General features: G+C 47.2%; 4 protein-coding genes across 4 annotated transcripts; 3 read left to right on the top strand and 1 right to left on the bottom strand.

Annotated features, from left to right (window-relative positions):
• Nucleotides 1-5,437: 5,437 nt before the first annotated feature.
• Nucleotides 5,438-8,632, top strand: BROUX77_005773 (uncharacterized protein; the record flags this gene model as incomplete). Its single annotated transcript, XM_073750683.1, has 1 exon — nucleotides 5,438-8,632. The coding sequence occupies one exon, from the start codon at nucleotides 5,438-5,440 to the stop codon at nucleotides 8,630-8,632; it is 3,195 nt and encodes a 1,064-aa protein (XP_073603643.1).
• A 1,518-nt stretch (nucleotides 8,633-10,150) lies between these two features.
• On the bottom strand, nucleotides 10,151-14,560 carry BROUX77_005774 (uncharacterized protein; the record flags this gene model as incomplete). The annotated part of the gene is made up of 2 exons (XM_073750684.1): nucleotides 10,151-13,634; nucleotides 13,686-14,560. The coding sequence occupies 2 exons, from the start codon at nucleotides 14,558-14,560 to the stop codon at nucleotides 10,151-10,153; spliced, it is 4,359 nt and encodes a 1,452-aa protein (XP_073603644.1).
• A 680-nt stretch (nucleotides 14,561-15,240) lies between these two features.
• Nucleotides 15,241-16,414, top strand: BROUX77_005775 (uncharacterized protein; the record flags this gene model as incomplete). Its single annotated transcript, XM_073750685.1, has 3 exons — nucleotides 15,241-15,626; nucleotides 15,700-15,853; nucleotides 15,926-16,414. 3 exons carry the CDS (start codon nucleotides 15,241-15,243, stop codon nucleotides 16,412-16,414), a joined length of 1,029 nt encoding a protein of 342 aa, XP_073603645.1.
• A 3,451-nt stretch (nucleotides 16,415-19,865) lies between these two features.
• BROUX77_005776 (uncharacterized protein) lies at nucleotides 19,866-21,513 on the top strand (the record flags this gene model as incomplete). Its single annotated transcript, XM_073750687.1, has 2 exons — nucleotides 19,866-20,017; nucleotides 20,091-21,513. The coding sequence occupies 2 exons, from the start codon at nucleotides 19,866-19,868 to the stop codon at nucleotides 21,511-21,513; spliced, it is 1,575 nt and encodes a 524-aa protein (XP_073603646.1).
• Between the last annotated feature and the right edge of the window lie 262 nt (nucleotides 21,514-21,775).

Below are 21,775 nucleotides of genomic sequence, written 5' to 3' on the forward strand. Positions count from 1 at the left end.
AAACCCTAAAACCCTAAAACCCTAAAACCCTAAAACCCTAAAACCCTAAAACCCTAAAACCCTAAAACCCTAAAACCCTAAAACCCTAAAACCCTAAAACCCTAAAACCCTAAAACCCTAAAACCCTAAAACCCTAAAACCCTAAAACCCTAAAACCCTAAAACCCTAAACCCTAAAACCCTAAAACCCTAAACCCTAAAACCCTAAAACCCTAAAACCCTAAAACCCTAAAACCCTAAAACCCTAAAACCCTAAAACCCTAAAACCCTAAAACCCTAAAACCCTAAAACCCTAAAACCCTAAAACCCTAAAACCCTAAAACCCTAAAACCCTAAAACCCTAAAACCCTAAAACCCTAAAACCCTAAAACCCTAAAACCCTAAAACCCTAAAACCCTAAAACCCTAAAACCCTAAAACCCTAAAACCCTAAAACCCTAAAACCCTAAAACCCTAAAACCCTAAAACCCTAAAACCCTAAAACCCTAAAACCCTAAAACCCTAAAACCCTAAAACCCTAAAACCCTAAAACCCTAAAACCCTAAAACCCTAAAACCCTAAAACCCTAACCCTAAAACCCTAAAACCCTAAACCCTAAAACCCTAAAACCCTAAAACCCTAACCCTAAAACCCTAAAACCCTACCTTATCACTTTTACTTTCTATTCACTTTCCACCCCTTTTAATTCACGCTCCATTTTCTTCTCTTTTCTCCCTTTTTTCCTCCTTTATTCTCCCTTTCTTCTCTCTTTCATCCAACACTAGCGGTTCGCTAAATCTCATATCCGCTCTACTATGACATCATATTCTCAAAATTTTGAACTTCAAAATTTCCATGTCCGGGACAAGGGTTAGGGTTTACATGTATGTCACATGATCGCTTTACGACTAGGGTTAGTGGTTCAGATCACATGACTCGATCAACCTTAGGGTTATCACATTTGTCATGTGACCCATGTGTATTCAGGGTTAATGCATGTGTCACATGACTTGTCTCGCTAGGGTTCTGTATCTTAGTCACATGACTCTACACTTTCAGGGTTACATCTCTGATCACATGATTCTCCACAATTAGGGTTGGCCGCCTAAGCCAAAATACAAACTATTGAATCTCACCACACTTGTTCATCCAACCCTCAATCCATCAACCATATCAACCCACTTACATCCCCTCATCGCCTTCATCTCCTTGTTCCTACTTGTATCACTGCTTTTTGTCATTTCTCATCATATCTCGCAAACCCCGCTACTTGACAATCACCATCATTCTTCATTCTTCATTCATCATTTCCATCCAACCTATGCTTGTGTCACTCTTGCCCTGTCATTCATACCAACCACTACACTTGTCCACTTACTTGTCCAACTATTCCTACACCCACGAGTCCACCTATCTATTAAACCACTTGTCCACCTGGTTGTCGACCTATGTAATAAACTACTTGTCAACCTACGTCTAAACATAATTGTCGACCTGTCTGTCAACCTAATTGTCAACTTATCCTGCCACTTATCCACTTAATTATCCTGCCTTTTGTCAACTTGCTTCTCAACTTGCTTGTCCACCTTGTTCTCAACTTGCTTGTCCTGATACTTGATGACATACCTGTTACACACCTTGTCCGCCCATGTCCCACCATAAATCTCCCGTCAGTTGTTCACCTATTCCTGGTCCTCTTTGTCCATCCCCTTGTCCACACCATTGCCACATACTACACACAATCTTGCCCTATGCCACTGTACCCCATGTCCTACCCTGTTAATCTGAATCAACCGACCGCAGCCTTATCCTATGCTCAACACTGAACCTCACCATCACTTCCACTACCTGTAATCAGCCTTTGTTTTCCATATCTTCTGTCGCCTGTCAGTCTTGCCTTGCATCTCAAAACAAGAGAGTATATACTGTACCTACTGCCACTACAGTTGAATGCAAGTCCACGTACCACAAATATACTCCACTGTACTGTTTGTCCTTACACACTAACAAACTGCATCGTCACTTCTTCAAACCCGTTACTTCGTATCTGTTATTTACTGCAGTAGTCTGTTAAACAAAACCCTCGCCTTAGTTCATTTTTGCCTCAGTCTGCCTGTCTGGAATCACACAATCTGCACTTTGTTTTGTTATCTTGAATGTCTACGTGTCGATAACTTGATTCCCGGAAACACCGCCCCGACCATCACCAGACGTTTACCATCGTTGCACATCAGCTACTTGTATCTAGCGCAATCAAATCAAATAATATCAGTAAGCTCAATGACGTTGGGCCATCCCTCGAGTTCACTTTGATTTCTTTATTTAAATCTCCACGTGCTTGTTACCTGCCTTACGGGATCACTCCCTTGACTACTACCACACGTTGAACTTCACTGTACCTCAATCATTTATAGCCCGGGAAATTAGACTGCATTAATAGGCTGAGCATTGTCTAGCTATCCTCCGAGTATACTTTGATGTCTCACTTTAAATGTCCTCACGTTCGTAACTTGACTTCAATGATCACCACCCCGATGCCCACCACCCGTTGAGCTTCACTGCATGCGGACCACTGATCTACAGTGCAAGCAAATTATACAAATAAGCCCGTCAAGGCTAGGCTATCCTCTGGGTGTTTTTTCATTTCCTGCTTTCATCGTGTTCATGTCTGTGGCTTGACTGACGAGATCACTTCTCTCAACAGCAAGCATCCTGCGTTCGACCTTACTACACTTCAACTACTCATCGTCAACGTGGTTGGGGTATATCAATAAACTCACCAAAGTTTGTCCACTTTGCCAGTATGCTTGGCTTTCCCAGTTTAAATCGCCTGATTTCTTTAACTTAATTATCAGAATCACAGGCCCGATCACCACCACACGTCCGACGTCACTGCACCTCAACCGCTTGTTCCCTGCGGAATCCAATTATACCAATAGCCAGATCTTGCTCGGACTATTCCCTAGGTCTGTTTTTATTTTCGTGGTGCAGTGTCGTCATGTCGTCAAATCAATTTCGGCGTCTCCACCCCGTGCATACCCCGGGTCATCCCACCACGTTCGCCTTGACAGCACATGAGTTACTTTTCGCCTCTACATTTCAACTATACTGATAGTTTTCTCTCATTCCGTTGGTTTCCCGAGTCTAGTTTACTTTTCTTCTTGCAATGTCTCCGTCTTTCGAAATTGATTTTGGCATCACCACCACGTACACACCTCCGAACACCACCACACGTGTACCGTCAAAGCTCAACCAACTCTTGACGCCTCTGCAATCCAATTGGTTTTTCGTGTGTATTTCAGTTGGTTCATCCTCCGCGCCTGTTTTTATTTTCAACCTGCACACTCCCTGTTCCGCTAAACCAAACTTCGCATCTCAACGCCGCGCACACCTCCGAACATCACAACACGTTTGTCGTCACAGCTCAGCCGCCTCTTGTCCCCTCTGCAATTCAATTGTATTTCCGTCTGCACTTTAGTTTGTTCATTCTCGGAGCATAGACTTTCTTTCGTCGTGCATTCTCCCCGTCTTGTCAAGTCAATTTTCGTATCACCACCGCGTTCACTGCTTCGAACATCACGACACGTTTACCGTCACAGCACATCGACCACTTGTCGCCTAGAAAATCCAATTATACCGGCGTGTGTGTATCAAGCAGTTCATGCTCTGTGCCTAACCTTTCTTTTGTAATTTCAATCCTGTGTTGTTCGCAACTTGACTTCCGCATCACCACCCCGCTCACTACCCCGATCACCACAACACGTCTGCCTTCACTGCATCCCAATCACTTGTCACCTGCACAATCAAATTACACCGATATGCTCCCCCAAACCAGCTCATTCTCCGAGTATACTTTGCCCTCTTGCCTTATCACACGTCATGATTGTCACTTGCCTTGACCTCACATCCGCTGCTCAAAGGAGATATTCAATTCCGGCCACCACCCAACTCTCACCTGTGACACTTCACCAGCACCAATCTCAATCTCCAGCCTATACTCAATGTCCCTTTTGTATCTTGCGTCACATCTTGCTCTGTCTCTGTAACTATATCTGCTCAAACTCGGTGTTGTGATCTACCAATTGTCTTGTGTGCACTCCCATTTGTGTGATGTTCATTATGTCAGCCTTGTTCTCTTAACCCTACCCAATATTCATCAATGTGCAATGGCTACCAACAAGCCAAGCAAAAAACGAAGTCAACCAGTCTTCTAACTTTTCAAACAACCACCACACCTGCACCACGTCGTTCCAAAAAAAAAAATATGAATACTACAGCAACCAGTCCAGTGGTTTATCTTCACTTTTAAACACCTTTTGTTCATTTTAATGCAGTTCTCGTGAGTGCATCGAGCTGTGAAGACAGCCAATTGCCTCGATCACTTCCAATACGAGTATGCTATTCTCTGATTCAGCGGATCCCTGTTACTTCCCCACTGTTTCCTGAGTTGCACAGCAGCTTTCTTCGTCGAATTCTTTTTTCAAACAACTTGGATTTTTTCTTGACTGACCACCCCATCCCGAATACTTTGTCACATTTTGTCGCAGTTGAACTTTCTTTGAAATCTTCAAACAGCCACCACAACTGCAAATATACTTCAAAAAAATCATGGTCTGTAATAGTTTGTCTCTTCAAGCCTCAGCTTCACTCTAATTCTCTTGTTTTCTTTTTTAATGTAGATCTCACCAGTGCATCCCAGTGCAAAGACACTCAATAGTTGCGACAGCTTCCAGGCCATGTCCACTAAAGCAACCACTGTAGCCACTGTAAATCGCTGTCGTGCCAGTCACATACAACTGATTTGGATTTTTTTTGCCAGCTTCAAAATGTATGTCTCAACAGGCTCTCACGATGCAGCCATTTCTGAGTCGTGCAATTCAGCAACTGGATGTGTGTCAAAAGTAAAAGGCAATTGTGTTGCACATCTGTTGCTATCCAGTTTTTAATAAACAAAGCAATTAATGGTGAGTGCACATACATGAAATAGTAGATGTATGGTTGATTGCGTTGATGTTAAACACCAAGTTGTTCAATCGTGATGTCGCAAAATCAGTGTGTGCGTCAAGTAAATGTGTGTGTGTAAGTGTGTCGCTGGGACTTGGACATTTACAAAGGCACTTGAACAAAAAAAAAAGAATCCCATACCAAGACATGGATACATGTCGATTGCCAGGTCTGCTCAGCAACAGGACCAGGAGACAAGATTTGTTTTTTTTCTGCAGGCAAATAGCCGAGCATAAACAAGCGGATCCAGCCAATCAGAGCTAGGCAGTTTTGAACGAAAGTTGGGTTTAAAAAAAAAAGAATATTTGAAGTACCTTTAGTATGGAGTAATGGGGTAAAAGGTACATGGATTAAAAAAAAAGATTAGTATGTGAAAAAGCAGTTTTGTGTCAAAACTGGGCCAGGGCGGGTATATAAAAAGGAAAGGCGACGACAAACCATACCTTCCGCTCTACCATGGTACGAATAAACAGAGCGAGCACCTTCTTCCGCGCCGCCAAGAGAGATAAGCTGCGGGTTTTTGCAGCTTCAATCGAAGATATCAATAAAGCCTTGGCCCGTTTGGAGAAAGATAGAGTACCAGCCAACCCCAGAGAGTGGAAAAAGAAGATCCCAGCTTGGATCGAGCACGACAAGGTCAAGGTGTTTGATCCAGACGCGCAATTTGCTAAAAAGATGCCTCCCCGCCGGCCTGGCCAGGATCATAGGATCGAGTTGACCGTGCCCGACGAAGAAGCTCCATGGGGCCCCCTTTATAGCATGACCAGAGAAGAACTCGTGGTTCTTCGCCAGACGCTTCTTTCATTGCTGGAAAAAGGCTACATTCGCCACAGCCAGTCCACTGCTGCTGCTCCCATCCTATTCGTGAAAAAGCCTGGTGGCGGCCTCCGCTTCTGTGTAGATTATCGTGCACTAAACGCGACTATGAAAAAGAATCGGTACCCACTCCCAAACATCAGCGAGACCCTAGCTAATGCTTCCAAAGCTAAGTGGTTTACGAAACTCGACGTTGTTTCCGCGTTTCATAACATCAGAATCGCCGAGGGAGATGAGTGGAAGACCGCTTTTCGAACGCGACAAGGCCTTTTTGAGTGGAACGTCATGCCTTTTGGTCTGGCCAACGCGCCTGCAGAGTTCCAAAGTTTTGTGAACAGTCTGCTACGCCCATACTTGGATGTGTGGTGCTCTGCCTACGTCGATGACATCTTGATTTATACCGACGGCACGTTAGAGGACCACTACGAGAAGGTCAACTTGGCTTTAGCAAAGGTTCTGGAGGGCCAGCTGACAATCGACATTGATAAATGTGAGTTCGCGGTATCGAAAGTGAAGTACCTGGGATACATCCTTGAGCCCGGCAAGATTTCAACCGACCCAATCAAAGTCTCTGCAGTGTCGGACTGGCCAACGCCCAAGAAGGTCAGGGACGTTCGAGCCTTCCTCGGTCTATGCAATTTCTACCGCACCTTTGTCAGAAATTTCACTACTCTAGCGACTCCCTTGCTACAGTTGACAAAGAAAGACCAGGCCTTCCAGTGGGGCGAAAAGGAAGAAGAGTCCTTCCAGGCTCTAAAAGAAGCATTCACCTCGACCCCTGTCCTCTGCACGCACAATCCAGATCTGCCAACTGTTGTTGAAACAGACGCGTCTGGCTACTGTCTCGGTGCAGCGCTTCTACAGACGCAGCCCGATAGATCAACTAGGCCTTGTGCTTATTTCAGCCGCAAAATGACTGCCGCCGAATGCAACTACCCGATCCACGACAAAGAGCTGTTGGCTGTTGTCTGTGCCCTGAAGGAATGGCGTGGCGAACTCAAGGGCCTGAAGGAGACGTTTACCATCGTCTCAGATCATAAAAACTTGCTGCATTTTACCAAGTTGCAGCACTTGTCCGAGCGCCAAGCTAGATGGTACCTGACCTTGAGCGAATACAACTGTACCATCGTCCACCGTCCTGGTAAACTCTCCCCTCTCCCAGATGCTCTCTCTCGCCGCGACACCCCGGACAACACGAATGACGCGCGCTACAACGACCGACTAGCCACTATCTTGCACCACGACGGTAACGGCCTGAAAGTTTTCTCGACACAAACCACCAACACGCCAGAAGCCCCTTCTACCCCCGAACTTCCGCCTGCCTTACGGGAACTCTGGTCTGATGCCTGTGCTGCCGATGATGAATACGCCATTATTCATAAAGCGTTGACAGATGGACTGTCACAGTGGCCCGAAACAATCAGACACAAGTTGAGAGTCAACATTTCCGACTGCTCTTTGGACGCCAAATCCGCTATTCGATTCCGGAATAAACTATGGGTACCTACTAACGAGCCATTGAGAACCGCCATCCTACAGAACATTCATGACTCGCCCATGATGCTGCACCCCGGAAAGAACGTCATGCAAGTCGAGCTGTCTAGAGAATTTTTCTGGCCCCGCTACGTCGAAGATATCCGCCGTTTCTGCCGCAACTGTCAAATTTGTGGTAGTTCTAACATTCGTCGCGACAACAAGGACACCACCCTCAAAGCCTTGCCAATTCCCGACCAGCCTTGGGCCGAGATTGCCATCGACTTTATCGGACCTTTGGAACCAGCACAGAAAGGCGGCATCACCTACACCCACGTCCTAACTGTTATAGACCGTCTATCCAAGGGCGTCATTCTTATTCCCGCCGACGCCCTCGACATGGAATCTGTTGCAGATATGTTCTTCCACCATTTTTACCGACACCACGGCATGCCAAAATCTATTTTGTCCGACCGCGAATTTGTCAACGCAGCTTGGCGACACCTCTGCAAACGCCTAGAGATCGAAAGGCTAACCACAACAGCTTACCACCCGGCCACCAATGGAGCTGCAGAGAGGATGAACGCTGAGATCAAAGTCAAACTTGCCAAACTCAGCGCTGAAGGCCCCGCCTGGCTCAATCTACTGCCCATGGTCGAGTTCAGCATCAATGCCACCCCATCTTCTGCCACTAATGTTTCACCTTTCTTCTTGTCTCACGGCTACCACCCACGAGTCTTCGCCGCACCACCATTGCCTGTCGAACCCGACAATAACGGTCCACTCGGACAGGCTGAGAGGGTCATCCAACGCCTGAGAGACGCCCAGAAATGGGCCCACGCCAACCTTTCTCTGTCACGAGCGGAGATGGAGCAACGCGAGAATGAACACCGACGTCCTGCGCCAGATTTTCCTACAGGCTCATACGTTTGGCTCACCCTACGCCCTGAACAACAAGGCTCAGGCCTCGGCAGGAAACTTAGAGCAAAGTACCAATACTGCAAAGTGTTGGAACAAGTTACCCCTCACACTTATCGTCTTGAAGTACCGGGTACAACTGCTCACGACGTCTACCATGCCGATCGCCTTCGCTCAGCTGCCAACGACGCTTTCCCTTCCCAAAAGACTCACGACGATCGACCAGCACCTATGGGAGTCATCAATGGTGAAGAATACTGGGAGGTCGAAAAGATCCTTGGCGAACGCACTTCTAACGGTGTCAAGCAAGTCAAAGTCAAATGGAAAGGCTACGTCAGACCTGGCTGGGAACCAGTCGACCTTCTGGTCGATACCGACGCCTACAAACTATGGCTCAGCCAAAAAGGAACCAAAACGACGCGCAAAAGGAGGAAGAGAGGCTGATGTTGGGGTTGCACCCTTAAGGACCGACGGAAGCCCGACACCAACACTAACGGCGTATCCTCTAAGGACTAGTCCGGCGCTGGTACGGCAAAACTAATGCCAGACCAGAACCAAGACTAACGGCACTTCCTAGAGGAACTAGTTGTCGTCGCCGCCGATCGTCGGTTGCCTCCCTTTCCAACAGGATAAATAGTCGCATTGTTTCTACACCATTTAGATAGTTTAGTTTTTGTTCTTCAATTCGAGATCTTTGTCCTTCTGTGTCCCTTTCTGTGAAGATCCAGCTTAGCGTGATCACACCTTAACACATACCCAGCGTTGAGACGAGTGGTAGTCGGAAAGTAGTCCGCGTCGGAACACAAAATACCAAGCACGTGGTATAGGAATAAGGAGACGCAACAAACAGCAGTGCGAATAGAATAATCAATAACGCCAGGTCGGGTCAGGCGTATGAAGTATCGTAGGTGCAACAACGAGGATTGCACATACTTGGTTAGAGACACCAAGAACTGAATCTGGTGAATAAGGGTTATCGAGATAGAGCAGGGGGCAATATATGTTCCGGGTTAGAGGGGACAGATATATCAAGAACTAAATCAAATAACAGAGAAGGCGGCCAGCCACTTCAAGAGAACAATGTAGAGTAAGCTGAAGTATCGAATGTGATTGAAAGGTTAAAGAGCAAAACAGAACTATCTAAACGCCAGGATATCAAACGCCTTTTATATCCAGAACTCCAAGTATCCATCATCAGTTGCAAGAATTGTGCCCGTGCTATTTCCATGTCGTTGTCATCTTATTCGTAAGGCATTGAGGCGCTGTCGATGTTTTGGCATTGAACCCTCAGTTCTGACACAATGGTCGCCACTATTGGAACTGGTGGCAAAGACCCTGGTGTGTGGCAAACCCAGCGCCACATCTAGTCGAGGTGTGGCATTCGTCACAATTCAGTGTAAGGAACTTCAGTTCATGACACACAACGAAGGCCGACAGAGCTGGAAAACTACGGCGGGCTTCAAAGGATAGGTCACTCAAGTCAGGAAGAGTCTTTATAATTAATTAAGGTTGCCGCACGATGTTCCAAAAGGACAAAAACGAGGAAAAGGAGGTCAAGACGGCTTATTGAGGCTAGTAAGAATAAGTGTCAAAATATGGTCAAAACCTCCTTTTTTGAAGCCGTAACAAGGCTAGCAACTGGCGAATGGAAGTATGATCAAACTTATATCTTCAAAGTTGTGTTTTGTGTCGTCTACGGCGTGGATAGCTTTGAATTTGTAGGTTCCAAAAGGCAGTGAATGTGGTGAACGGCACTTTGGATGAAGTTGAAGTTATCTATTAAGGTCTATCACTTATGGCTACCTCCTGGACAGCCGCGCGCTACTTATACTTCTGAATAAAGGGGCTGTTAGATTAGGGCATTCCCTTTAATCATATTTGTCGTCTGCGGTGTTTAGGATAAGTTGTAGGGTTGTGTAGTCACGTGATAGGGGTTATGGTGATGGTCTTGGGATCATCATTTTACACTCCCCTGGCAAGCATGGTGAGCCCTTCAGTGAAGTCTTCGAATGCTTGTCCCGTCAATGGCTTGGTCAAGCCATCTGCCAGCATCCGTCCTGTAGGTATGTACTCCACTCGCAGTTTGTTGCGCGAACATTGTTCTCGGACGAAGAGATAGTGCATCTCTATGTGACGGATGCGTCCAAGACTTTGTCCACCATTCGCTAGGGCATTGGCACCTTGGTTATCCCCGTAGATCAGTTGGGTAGATTCCTGTCCTCGACTTCTGACGGTTTGTTCGTATGTGTCTGGTAGAAGTGTTGGTGCGTGTAGGAATCTCGCGATTTTGGCTAGGTACTCGGACTCCTTGGCTGCCTGAGACAATGCTATGAATTCTGCATTGGTCGTGGAAGTTGTCAGACATTTCTGACGTTTGCTCTTCCAGCTTATGGGGGCACCAGCGGACATGAATATGTATCCTGTGGTGGAGTATCGTTCATCCCATTCGGCTCCGAAGTTTGCGTCTGAGTATCCAAGTAATCTGGGGCCTTGTTCTGATGGGGTCCCGTATGTCAATGCTCTAGCAGGGTGTGAGCGTAGGTATCTGAGGATGTGTTTGGCACTTGACATGTGTCGGTCGGTGGGAGCATGCATGAATTGGCAGTGTTTGCTCACCGCGAAGGCTATGTCAGGACGTGTCATGGTAGCCAGATAGTTGAGTTTACCCATAAGTTTCTGGTACTCTGTGACATCGCATAGTGCTTCGTGATCCTGTCTCGGGCGCAGATCGCATTCCTCAGTCACTGGTGAATTTACCGGTCGTCGTCGGTTGTCAATGAAATCATAGTCGTGGAGAATTTCTTCGACGTATGGTTGTTGGGATATTGTCAGTGTTCGCTTTTCTTGATCTCGTCGAACTACCATCCCCAGGAATCGGCTCACTGGACCTAAGTGTTTGAACTTGAACCGATTGTTCAGTTTCATGTGGTACCAGTCTATCGCTGCCGTCTTCCCTATCACCAGTATGTCATCTACATAAAGTAGGACTATGAGTTGCTTGTCTGGGTTGTAGAACAAGCATGGGTCTACTTCTGATATGACGAAACCTACACTCCGGAAATATTCGCTCGCAGTGTTGTACCATTCTCGTGAGGCCTGTTTGAGTCCATATATGGCCTTGTTGAGTTTTAGTACTTGTCCTTTGGGAATATTCCTGAGACCTGGCGGTGGGTGCATGTAGATGGTTTCATGGAGGTCCGCTTCAGTGAATGCATTGTTAATGTCAAAGTGTTGACATTCAAGACCAGTCTGTGCCACCAGCGATAGGCAGAATCGCAGTGTTGCCATGTTGACCGTGGGTGCAAATGTTTCGAAAAAATCAATCCCTTCCAGTTGTTTGAAGCCATGAGCACATAATCGGCTTTTGAAGAGTGCGATGGTGTGGTCGGGATTGTGTTTTGTTTTGTACGCCCAGGTGCTCGTCAAAATGTTGCTGTTCTTGCCTGGATGTGGTACTACATCCCAAGTGCAGTTGGCAATCAGCTGCGTTAACTCCCGCTCATTCGCCTCTACCCAGAAGGGTCCCCATTTGGAGTCATTGACGGCTTCCCAATAGTTCTTGGGTTGTGGGACTTCCACCGGGTAGTTCGGGATCGCCATTGTTATCGCCGATGCATTGGCGGTCAACACAAATTCGATGTCGATCGGGCCAAGATTCACCTTCTTGTGATGGGGTGACGTCGGTGGAGTTATCTCTGTATCGTTAATGGTTCGCTTCTGACTGATGATAGGATTGGTTTGATATGTTGGACCATTATCGGATGTGTCGGGTCTGGACAAGGTCGCAGGGTTGATCTGTTGAGTTGGCTCCCCTATTTCCTCAACCGTGGTTGTTGTTCCGGGATCGATCGGGTCCGGGAGCTCCCCTCTTTCTTCAGGCTTTAGGTTGGGAATGTCTTCCAGCATGACTTCTTGTTGGGGCTGCATGTCCTCGTCAGCGGGCCGTTCGGTCACAATAGTGTCTGATGAGGTGCTGTTGTCTTTCTCAGCTTCCGATTTCATCTTGTCGGTTGTTGCGGAGCCTAGCTCAACGTTCTCATTCCTAGTACTGTTTTCAATGCGCTCAACGATTAGTTCTTCCAACGATGAACCTTTCTCAATTGGAATCGGAGCAGGTGGTTCGTTTTCTGGTTCATTGGTGGTAGGCTTCGGTGCGCTGTTCTCTTTTCTGGGACGGCCAACTGGTCGGCGAGCAGGGGGTGTGTTGCTCGATCCTAGACCTGTATTGCGAGTGGGCAAGTTGAGGTGCACTGTGTCTCCAGCTGGTATTTCTTGTCTGAAGGAGACCTTGTGTGCCTTGATCACATGCTGTCGGTCTGGTGCCCATACTAGGAAATGCTTGTCGGTGTGGTCAGAGTATCCTACGAAGACGACTTCTCTCGCGTGGTGCATGTTCTTGTGCTTTGTGCCTGTTGGTAGTGATTCATACTCCATCAACGAGAAGGCTTTGCAGCCAAAAACGCGTAAGTGTTTGGTGTCTGTAGGTTTGTCTGTGAAGGCTTGGTACCGAGATTTTGAGCGGTCATGTGGTGGGGAGAACGTGTTGTACGTGTGTGTCGCTGCTGCCATGGCCATGAACCAGAATTCATTGGGTAGTTTGGACCATGTGAGCATTGCGTTCCCAGCCTCCTGGATGGTTCTATTCGCTCTTTCGGCTAGTCCGTTCTGAGAAGAGTGATGGGGAACCGTGTGTTGATTGTCAATTGAATATTCTTGGTTCCATTCCAGAGTAGTCGAGACGAGTTCTCGTGCGTTGTCACACCGAATTGCCTTTAGTTTGTGGCCGGATTGCAGCTCCGCCTGTGTTCGCCATCTGTTCAGGCTGTCTCGTGCTTCGGATCTTTCTTTCAGTTCATAGATCCAGTGCATTCGAGTGGCGCTGTCTACTATCACCAACGCGTATCGCCCATTGTTAAGTGACGGTGGGAATGGTCCCATGATGTCGGCAGATACCAGTTGTAAAGGTTCGCATGCTGGTTTGCTGTATTTGTTGCGCTTGTCAGTCATCTTGGTGAGTGTGCAAGCGTCGCAGTCGTCCATCGTCATCTTTGATTCGCGTAAGAAATGGCCGAGTCTCCCATGCTCAAGCTCTTGCTCCTCGGTGACGGCATTAAGCACAGCAATCTTGTTATTTCTCGAAGCAGTTTCGTCTACTTCGTACAGATTGTCGGCAGGGTTGTGTTGGCCAGTGAGTCGGACCTGGTCATCTTTATCTGTGACAACAACTTGTTTGTCGTCAAACGTGACTTTGTGTCCACTTTGGCATAGTGTGCTGACGGATATAAGGTTCTCGGTGATTTGGGGCACAATGAGCACATCTTTCAAGGGTAATTGCAATGGTTTATTATCTCTATCACTACTACGAACTGTTGTGTTGCCCACCTGGTTGGCCTTCAGGTTGCTTGACGCAGTCTTGACGACAACCGGCCGTGTGGTTTTTAGTGACCTGAGATTTTGGTTAGCGGTCATGTGCCTACTAGCTCCAGAGTCAACTAACCAGCGGGACTTACCAGTTGTAGGTGTTAGAGATTCATTGCAGCGCGAGTTGGGATGGTGGTAATCATCGCAAGTCGAGCAAGGAGGGTATTGACGCTCAGCATCGCGGTTGTGGTTGGGTCTGCGACGTTGGCCCTTTGCTGAGCGGGTCTCGACGGCACTGTTGGCTGCAACAGTGGGTGCCGGAGTTTTCGCCACGTGAGAGCTGGGGGCACCATGGCGGCTGGGTACATTTCTGAATTCATCTGTAATGAATTTGTCGAGTATGTCTTCGGCCGAAGCGTATGGAGTACTTCTCACGTACTGTATCGCGTGGTCGTAGCGTACTGGGTCGATCACCAATGAGATTCGACGCAGTAACTCTTTGTCATTGTGTATCTTGTCCGCCAATGGATCATAGTATTGCAACTGCGCTCTCACGCAGTTGATGTTTGCCCAGATGTTGGAAAACTTGGGGACCGGGTTGATGCTTGTCAGCTGGGTTTTGAGGTGTTCCTCCACGGCTCTGTCAAACTTGCTGAAATAATCTTCAAGCTTTTGCATGAGCCGCTCGGAACTCTCAGACGCAAATGTGAGTTTTTGCGTGTTGTTCAATGTGGATAGGACAGTGTGATATAATCGACTGTCAGTAACACCACAAGGAGCACAGCCTTCAGCGAATCTGGGTCCCGGTCTCACGTTTACTACCGGCAGGGAGTTGTGCATCAGGGTGTGGTTCAGAGTCTGAAGCCATTGTCGATAGTTTTCGTGTGTTGGGCTGGGGACACTGGTAGCCATCACAATGGACTGTGGCGGCGGAAAAATCTGGGGGATGCTGGAAATTTCTTTCCGCATGTCCTCAAAGTTGTTGAGTGGGCTGCCAGTGTTGTTTGCCATGTTTCTCAAATCTGGGGTTCTTGGGGTGCTGGTTTAAAGATTGGTAAAACGGGTTTGGAATGTAAATAAGAGGCTCATAACCTGTAGGTTCCAAAAGGCAGTGAATGTGGTGAACGGCACTTTGGATGAAGTTGAAGTTATCTATTAAGGTCTATCACTTATGGCTACCTCCTGGACAGCCGCGCGCTACTTATACTTCTGAATAAAGGGGCTGTTAGATTAGGGCATTCCCTTTAATCATATTTGTCGTCTGCGGTGTTTAGGATAAGTTGTAGGGTTGTGTAGTCACGTGATAGGGGTTATGGTGATGGTCTTGGGATCATCATTTTACAGAATTCAATGAAAATGGTGCACGTTAGTGAATGGTGCACGTCAGTGAACAGCACCACTTAGAGTGGTTGAAGGAAACTGAAGGCAAGAAAAGTGGGGCGTGGCACGAGTAGTCGTCGCTAACGAGCTAAATGGGTTTTGAGCGCCACACAATCAGCCACTCTCTCCAATATGAGCTAATGTGGCTTATTTTGTTATCTTGTTATCTTATCGGCTGACTTGTCGATTTGCGAGGTGAAGCTATCAAACTACGTAACTAACCAGCCATTACACTGTTCTGAGACCTTACGACTTACTAGATCATCGATCGTTCCTGAATCTGTACAGTACAGTACACATATCCATCGGCTATGGAATGTATCGATGATTCCCGCTACCGTTCCTCAACGCAGTTTCAGCTGTGGTCGTTTTCCAAGGCCAAGCTTCAAAATCTGCGGACCAAGTCCAACGAGATTGCTAAAGCCCACATCGCCACTCGACTGGCGGGTGAAGTCGAGGGCCCAATCGAATTTCTTACCGTCGAAGAGGAAGCGGAACTATTAAAGCTCTTCATTGTGGAGCTTCTCAGAGCTGCCGAATTCTGTGAGCTTCCAGCCGAAATCAGAGCTACGGCTGCGGTATTCATGAGAAGGTTCTACATTACGAACTCTGTCATGATGTACCCGCCCCCCAATCTACTCAAGACGTGCTTGTTTTTTGGATCTAAGACGGAGGGATACTACACTCGCCTGTCAAAGTAAGCCTTCTTCATTAGCCGCGCAAGAACCTTTCGAAAGAGAAATATGTCTCCTAACACTCTGTGCTACCAGGTTCTCTGAAAAGTTTCCAAACACCTCACCTGAAGAGATTGTCGCTGGTGAATTTCTTCTTTGTCAAGGTATACGATTTGCATTTGATGTACGACATCCATTTCGCGCGCTCGAAGGCGCGATTTTGGAGCTGCGTCGAGCATACCCGGCAGACGTAAGTAGGCTAGACTTGTGTGCCCTTAGCAAAATGGTGCAATGAGTAGATGCTAACTACTTTTCTCTCTAGGATATCCGAATTGAAGAAGCTCATCATCGAGCCCGCGAAATCCTCAAAGTCAGTCCCCTCGTCACCGACGCCTATTTTCATCACACCCCAAGCCAAATCATGTTGGCTGCATTATCTATTGCTGATCGAGAGCTTGTGGACCGCATCTTTGATATAATCACACATGCTGCTGGGCCAAATGCCAGTGCAGATGACAATGAGGCAATGAAGGAAAAAATATATGCCAACATAACTCTGTGCCAGGCTCTGTTGGAGACTGAACTTCCAGACCGTATGAACACCTACTGGGGGACAGCCGAATGCAACAAGGCGCTACGACCATTGCAAAAAAAGTTGCGTAAATGCAGGGACCCAGATCGCATTGATTTGGTGAAGCTTCAAAAGGCTAGACGTGAGTTGTCGACGAGGGTTGAGAAGGAGGACGACAAAGCACGTGAAACAAAGCGCCGGAAGGTCAGTGTTGAAGATCCGTTTGGACCTCCACTCTAAGATTAGCTAAGCAGGTGAAAAGAGACTATTCCATCTTGCATTTGATATGAGGTACATGAGGAGTGCGTCTTTGCTATAACTATTTGGTTTCTCACGGTATTCTTCCGCAACTCACTCACAGTTTGTGGTGGATAGGAACCGGACAAGAACCGGCGCTACTAAATAGATGTTCAAGTACACAAGCTTCTTCACGCATGTATGCACATATATACGTTGCTCACTCCTTCGCATCCCACTCAGCGAGGTCGTTCCACCCGATGTCATTTTTCTTCAGTTTGATTTCTTGCATCAACCCCGTTCCTGCAGATTATTGTGTATGGGGGACACTGTGACAATGCCCTTAAAATTGCTACTGGCACCCGTTTTTGGAGCGTGGGAACAGACGTCAAATAAAACACATATAACGTTGTAGCGGAATCGGACGAGGTATGTACGATGTTGAGGGTAAAGCTTGGGTGAGGTGGGCTAAATGAGCCGATAGTAGTAGTAGGAAATGGAGGACTGTAATGGTTTCATACTCACGGGCCAGTCGCCGATATCCGAGCACATTTTATACCTCACTTCAGAAATGAAAAAGTAACACCTTAATTGTCCCAGTAACATAGTTGACTAATTAACAAACCAACTAGTTACCTGCTAACTACATGTCAAAACTTCAACCAGCCAACGCCATGGCGGGTTCACTTACCATGCCGTCTTTATCTGATCTGATAAGATCGTCAGAGTGGATAGGGGATCACGTGTCGGGTTAGGAGACAAAAAGTGGCCCAGTTATGACAAACATGAACAAGTACGATGCGTAGCTGGGTGACGAAAGTTTGACATCGTTTTTTATACGATAGTAAATCAGCGGCAAGTTTTAAGGGGAAAATACATGTAGTTGAGATGTTTAAGCCCAAAGTTTAACGGTATTCTCTTGATGCATGAGCCATGATTCATGGAGCCTAGAACAGATCATTGCTGTATGATCTGATCGATAGCTCAAGGATTATATGGGAGTATAAGTTGAATGTACTCATGTGGATATTTAGCAGTGCGTGTGGGCATGCAAATGTTCACCTCAAACACACAGGTGGGTACATGTGATGTTCTCCAAAAGCCTTTGCAAGTGGTTTTCAGCCTCATAAGAACGAGAGATAGTTAACTATAGATAGTTGCTGCTTGTGCATATGTAACAAGAACAGCACAAACTTGTGAATTGACCCGAATGGTGGACCCACGAAAAGGCTGAAAGACGAAGCTGAGGCAAGATTGTCTGAATGTAATAACTAACAAACTAGTCAGCCATTTAGTTCTGTATCGTTAGTTAGTTAGTTGCAAGGACAGATCTTCCTTCCTGTCCCAAACTTTGCATGATCCACAGCAGATGGAGCCATGCCGGGTATTGTGTATTGCGTGCAAGTACTATGCTGTATGTACATATGTATGTTGGCTTTGGTAGACCTGAGGCTCTACCGCTGGTGAAGGGGTGAGCCAGACTAAAAGACAAGCCACGCGACTATCCTCTTGTTGATGCCTTGATCCCATTTTATTGACTAACACATTTGAGGGTTGTATATTTACAGCCGGGAAATATCGGATTTAGAGGCAGAAACAATCTGCAGCTCTTGTTTTTTCGCCGCGCTGAAGCTCCGTCATATGCGTGTGTGTATGTACATACATACGTACATCAAGTCGGCACTAACATGACACGAGGCCAACAGTAGCAAGGAAGAACGCCCGGTCCCGTCCTCGAGCCCTTCAACCGCCGCCATTGCAGCCGAGTGAAGATTCAAGCAGGACGGGCATCTATGTGCAATGTATGTACCAATGTGCCCATGTACCCATGTAGTTAGTCAACCAGTTGGGTACTTGTACAAACCATGTCTTTTTACCGGCTATGGTACCTGTGTACAAGTGCGGCAAACAGGAAGAAGGGGTTCTTTCTCCATTTTGCGGTAGTACACGAGCCACCTTCCTCTCTTCCGGCCGAGGTCTTCCAGAACGCTATGTGTAGCTTGGCTATTAAAGGGGCATTTCATTTTCTTGTCTGGGGTCCCTGTGGAATTGTCAAGTTTAGCCTTTTCGGCTTGTACAACATTTGGGGACATTTGGGGTTGGCAAAATAGTGTGATGAATAGTTGGTGCTAGTTAGCACAACCAAAAAGGGAGTCGGGAAGATCTCGGGATTGCGAGTCAGGTGATGTTGTGGCATGTAAAAAAACAATTAAAAAGAAAAAAGAAAAATCTGGGTGAGGCTCAGATGCAAGAATGAGAAAACAGACAGCAAAGCAAGAGCCACAAAATGCTACCTGTACTAAACCCAAGGAGAAGAAGTAACTATGTCGTTATTCGGCATGAGGACACAAGTCCGATTTGTATTTCACTGGAAGAAGCGTGGTTAGTATTTGATCGGTGAATGTGCAGTAACTATCTCAAACCACCAACCACACCCTCTGGCTTGAAATCAAGCCCCTGTTATCCCCAGAAACACAGTTAGTTGGTTATTTAGATAGCTCTTGCCGCAAGACACGTTCTTGTAGCAACGAGCTTACCTGTAGCCAAATAGTTAGTTACTTTCACTTAGTTACTTCCATTTACCTTCCTGCCTTGGTTGCCGAAAGGCCGTAATCCCGAGTTTGCTTTCGTCACTTTCTTGGCCATCATCAGTCGGCCAGCTTGCCAAGTCTTTGTCAGGTTGTGGTAACTAGCTACTTAATGCACGCCTGCCTGCCAGGGTGCCTGCAAGAGCTCGTGGTACTTGCCGTTTTGGATGATGCCCCACATCCCAGCCGGCAACTACTTAACTCCTCTGGACTGAGGGAAAGTCTGGGGCATTGACTTCCTGAACTGGAAGAGTAGTTTCTCCTTCAGGCTGGTCAGTTAGACGACGTGTATCTATGTACATACATACATACATACATACATTGTATGCCTTGCGCTGCACAACAGCTGCCCTGGCTTTGTTGGCCGGGCCTGACTCCACAATCCACAATAGTCCCCTCAGATTATGGCTGGTTACCTTGGCTATGCCTATTTTCTCCTGGACTTCCTGTCACTTGCTTCTTGTAGCTAACTAGTCACATACTGAAAGATATTGACGATTTAAAGGCTGGTTATGGCCCGCTTCCGGAGAAAAATCCAGTTCCCCTCTGGCGATCTTGCTTGTGTCCGTTGACTGTCCTTCGCCTTTATCTGTTTTATATAAGCTGTCATCCTCGCCCTTCTCTTATTTCTCCCTTCTGCTCATTTGCTCTTTAGCAGCCCTCTACTCTTCTTTTTCTCTCTCTCCCTCTGTCCCTCCCTCTCTCTCTTTCTCTCTCTCTCTCTCTTACCCTTCACCCACCATGTAAGTCGCCCAATCCGTCTTGGCATTGATGTCATAATGCAGTGGTAGCTATTTTGTTCCAGATCTCCAGCTGACCGTCCCATTCAACACGACTAGATCTTTCCTACATCTTCTTGCTGCACTATGGCTTCTCCTGTCGCTTCGGCAGCTCTGCGTGCGCGAGTGGCACGCCCATCATATCTCAAGAAGCTAGCCACAGCTGAATCTTTGATATCACACTTTCCCAATGGCGCATACATTGGCTGGTCTGGGTTTACGGGTGTGGGATATCCCAAGTGAGTCTTCCTGTCCCAATTAGCCACTTACAGTCTGTCCTAGTCTTCATCTAACATAGATGTCCTCCGATAGAAAGGTCCCCACTGCTATGGCAGACTACGTCGAGGCGAATAACTTGCAGGGCAAAATGAAGTACTCTCTCTTTGTAGGAGCTTCAGCCGGTGGCGACACCGAGCCTCGCTGGGCTGCCCTAAATATGATCAATCGTCGGTCACCGCATCAAGTCGGAAAGGAAATTTCAAAGGGCATCAATGAAGGCCGGATTAACTTCTTTGACAAGCATCTGTCCATGTTTCCCTCCGATTTAACCCATGGCTGGTACACTAAAGATAAAGCAGGCGGAAAACTCGACGTCGCCGTGATTGAAGCATCGGCCGTTCTGGCTGATGGCTCTATCGTCCCTGGAGGTTCAATCGGCGCCTCCCCCGAATTAGTTCACATGGCCGACAAGGTCATTATCGAGGTCAATACGGCAATCCCTTCGTTTGAGGGCCTCCATGATATTACCATGCCAGAAAAAATCAGCAAGCCCTACCTCATTACACGGTGTCAGGACCGCATTGGGACAACCTCCATCCCTGTGGACCCGGAAAAGGTTGTTGCTATTGTCGAGTCCTGTCAGCTGGACAAAACAGGTCCCAACACTGCTGCTGATGAGAACTCTAACCGCATTGCCAACCACCTGATTGAGTTCTTTGAGCATGAAGTTGCTCAGGGCCGCCTAGGCCATAGCTTGCTCCCACTTCAGTCGGGCATTGGAAATGTTGCCAACGCCATCATTGGTGGCCTGCAAGAATCCAAGTTCAAGAATCTAACAGTGTGGACTGAGGTCATCCAAGACACCTTCTTAGATCTCTTTGATAGCGGCCATCTAGACTTTGCGACATCTACCTCAGTTCGCTTCTCTCCCGATGGATTCAAGCGCTTCTATGACAACTGGGATGTATACCAGAGCAAAATTCTCCTGCGCAACCAGCAAGTGTCCAACTCGCCTGAGATTATTAAGCGTCTGGGTATCATTGCTATGAACACACCAGTTGAGGTGGACATTTATGCCCATGCCAATTCCACCTGTGTCAACGGGACCCGTATGCTCAATGGCTTAGGTGGATCGGCCGACTTCCTGCGCAATGCCCGGTACTCGATTATGCACACGCCCTCGGCCCGGCCCTCCAAGACAGATCCTTACGGAATCTCATGCATTGTACCCATGTGTACTCATGTGGACCAGACAGAACATGATCTCGATATCATTGTCACTGAACAGGGTCTTGCCGATGTCCGTGGCCTATCACCTCGGGAACGGGCCCGGGTGATTATCAACAAGTGCGCTCACCCAGTATACCAGCCTATTCTCAAGCATTACTTTGAGAAGGCGGAGTATGAGTGTCTGCGCAAGGGTATGGGCCATGAACCTCACCTTTTGTTCAACACCTTTGATCTGCACAAGGCATTAATTGAACAGGGCAGCATGGCCAAGGTGACTGATTTTTAGGATCAGTTACCAAGTTTTGCGCCAAGGGCTGGCAAATTTGGAGGTCACCTTCGGAGTCTGTGGAGCGACAACGGACGGTGCCGCTCACAATGACAATGGACCAAGTCCGCCCACCCAATTCCTCTTTCTCCAAATTTCTCTTTCCGAACCCCGAGCAAATTCTTTGTCTTAGTGATGGCCTACACTTGTTCCCATTGTTTCTTTCGGTTGGTCCTCTGTTTACTTTTGCTACTGTCTTGGGTAATGGCTCCCTTTTGTATTT

This window comes from Berkeleyomyces rouxiae (assembly GCF_048999995.1).
Source record: "Berkeleyomyces rouxiae strain 22BRR77 chromosome Unknown BrBRR77_ptg000007l, whole genome shotgun sequence".
Classification (NCBI taxonomy): domain Eukaryota; kingdom Fungi; phylum Ascomycota; class Sordariomycetes; order Microascales; family Ceratocystidaceae; genus Berkeleyomyces; species Berkeleyomyces rouxiae.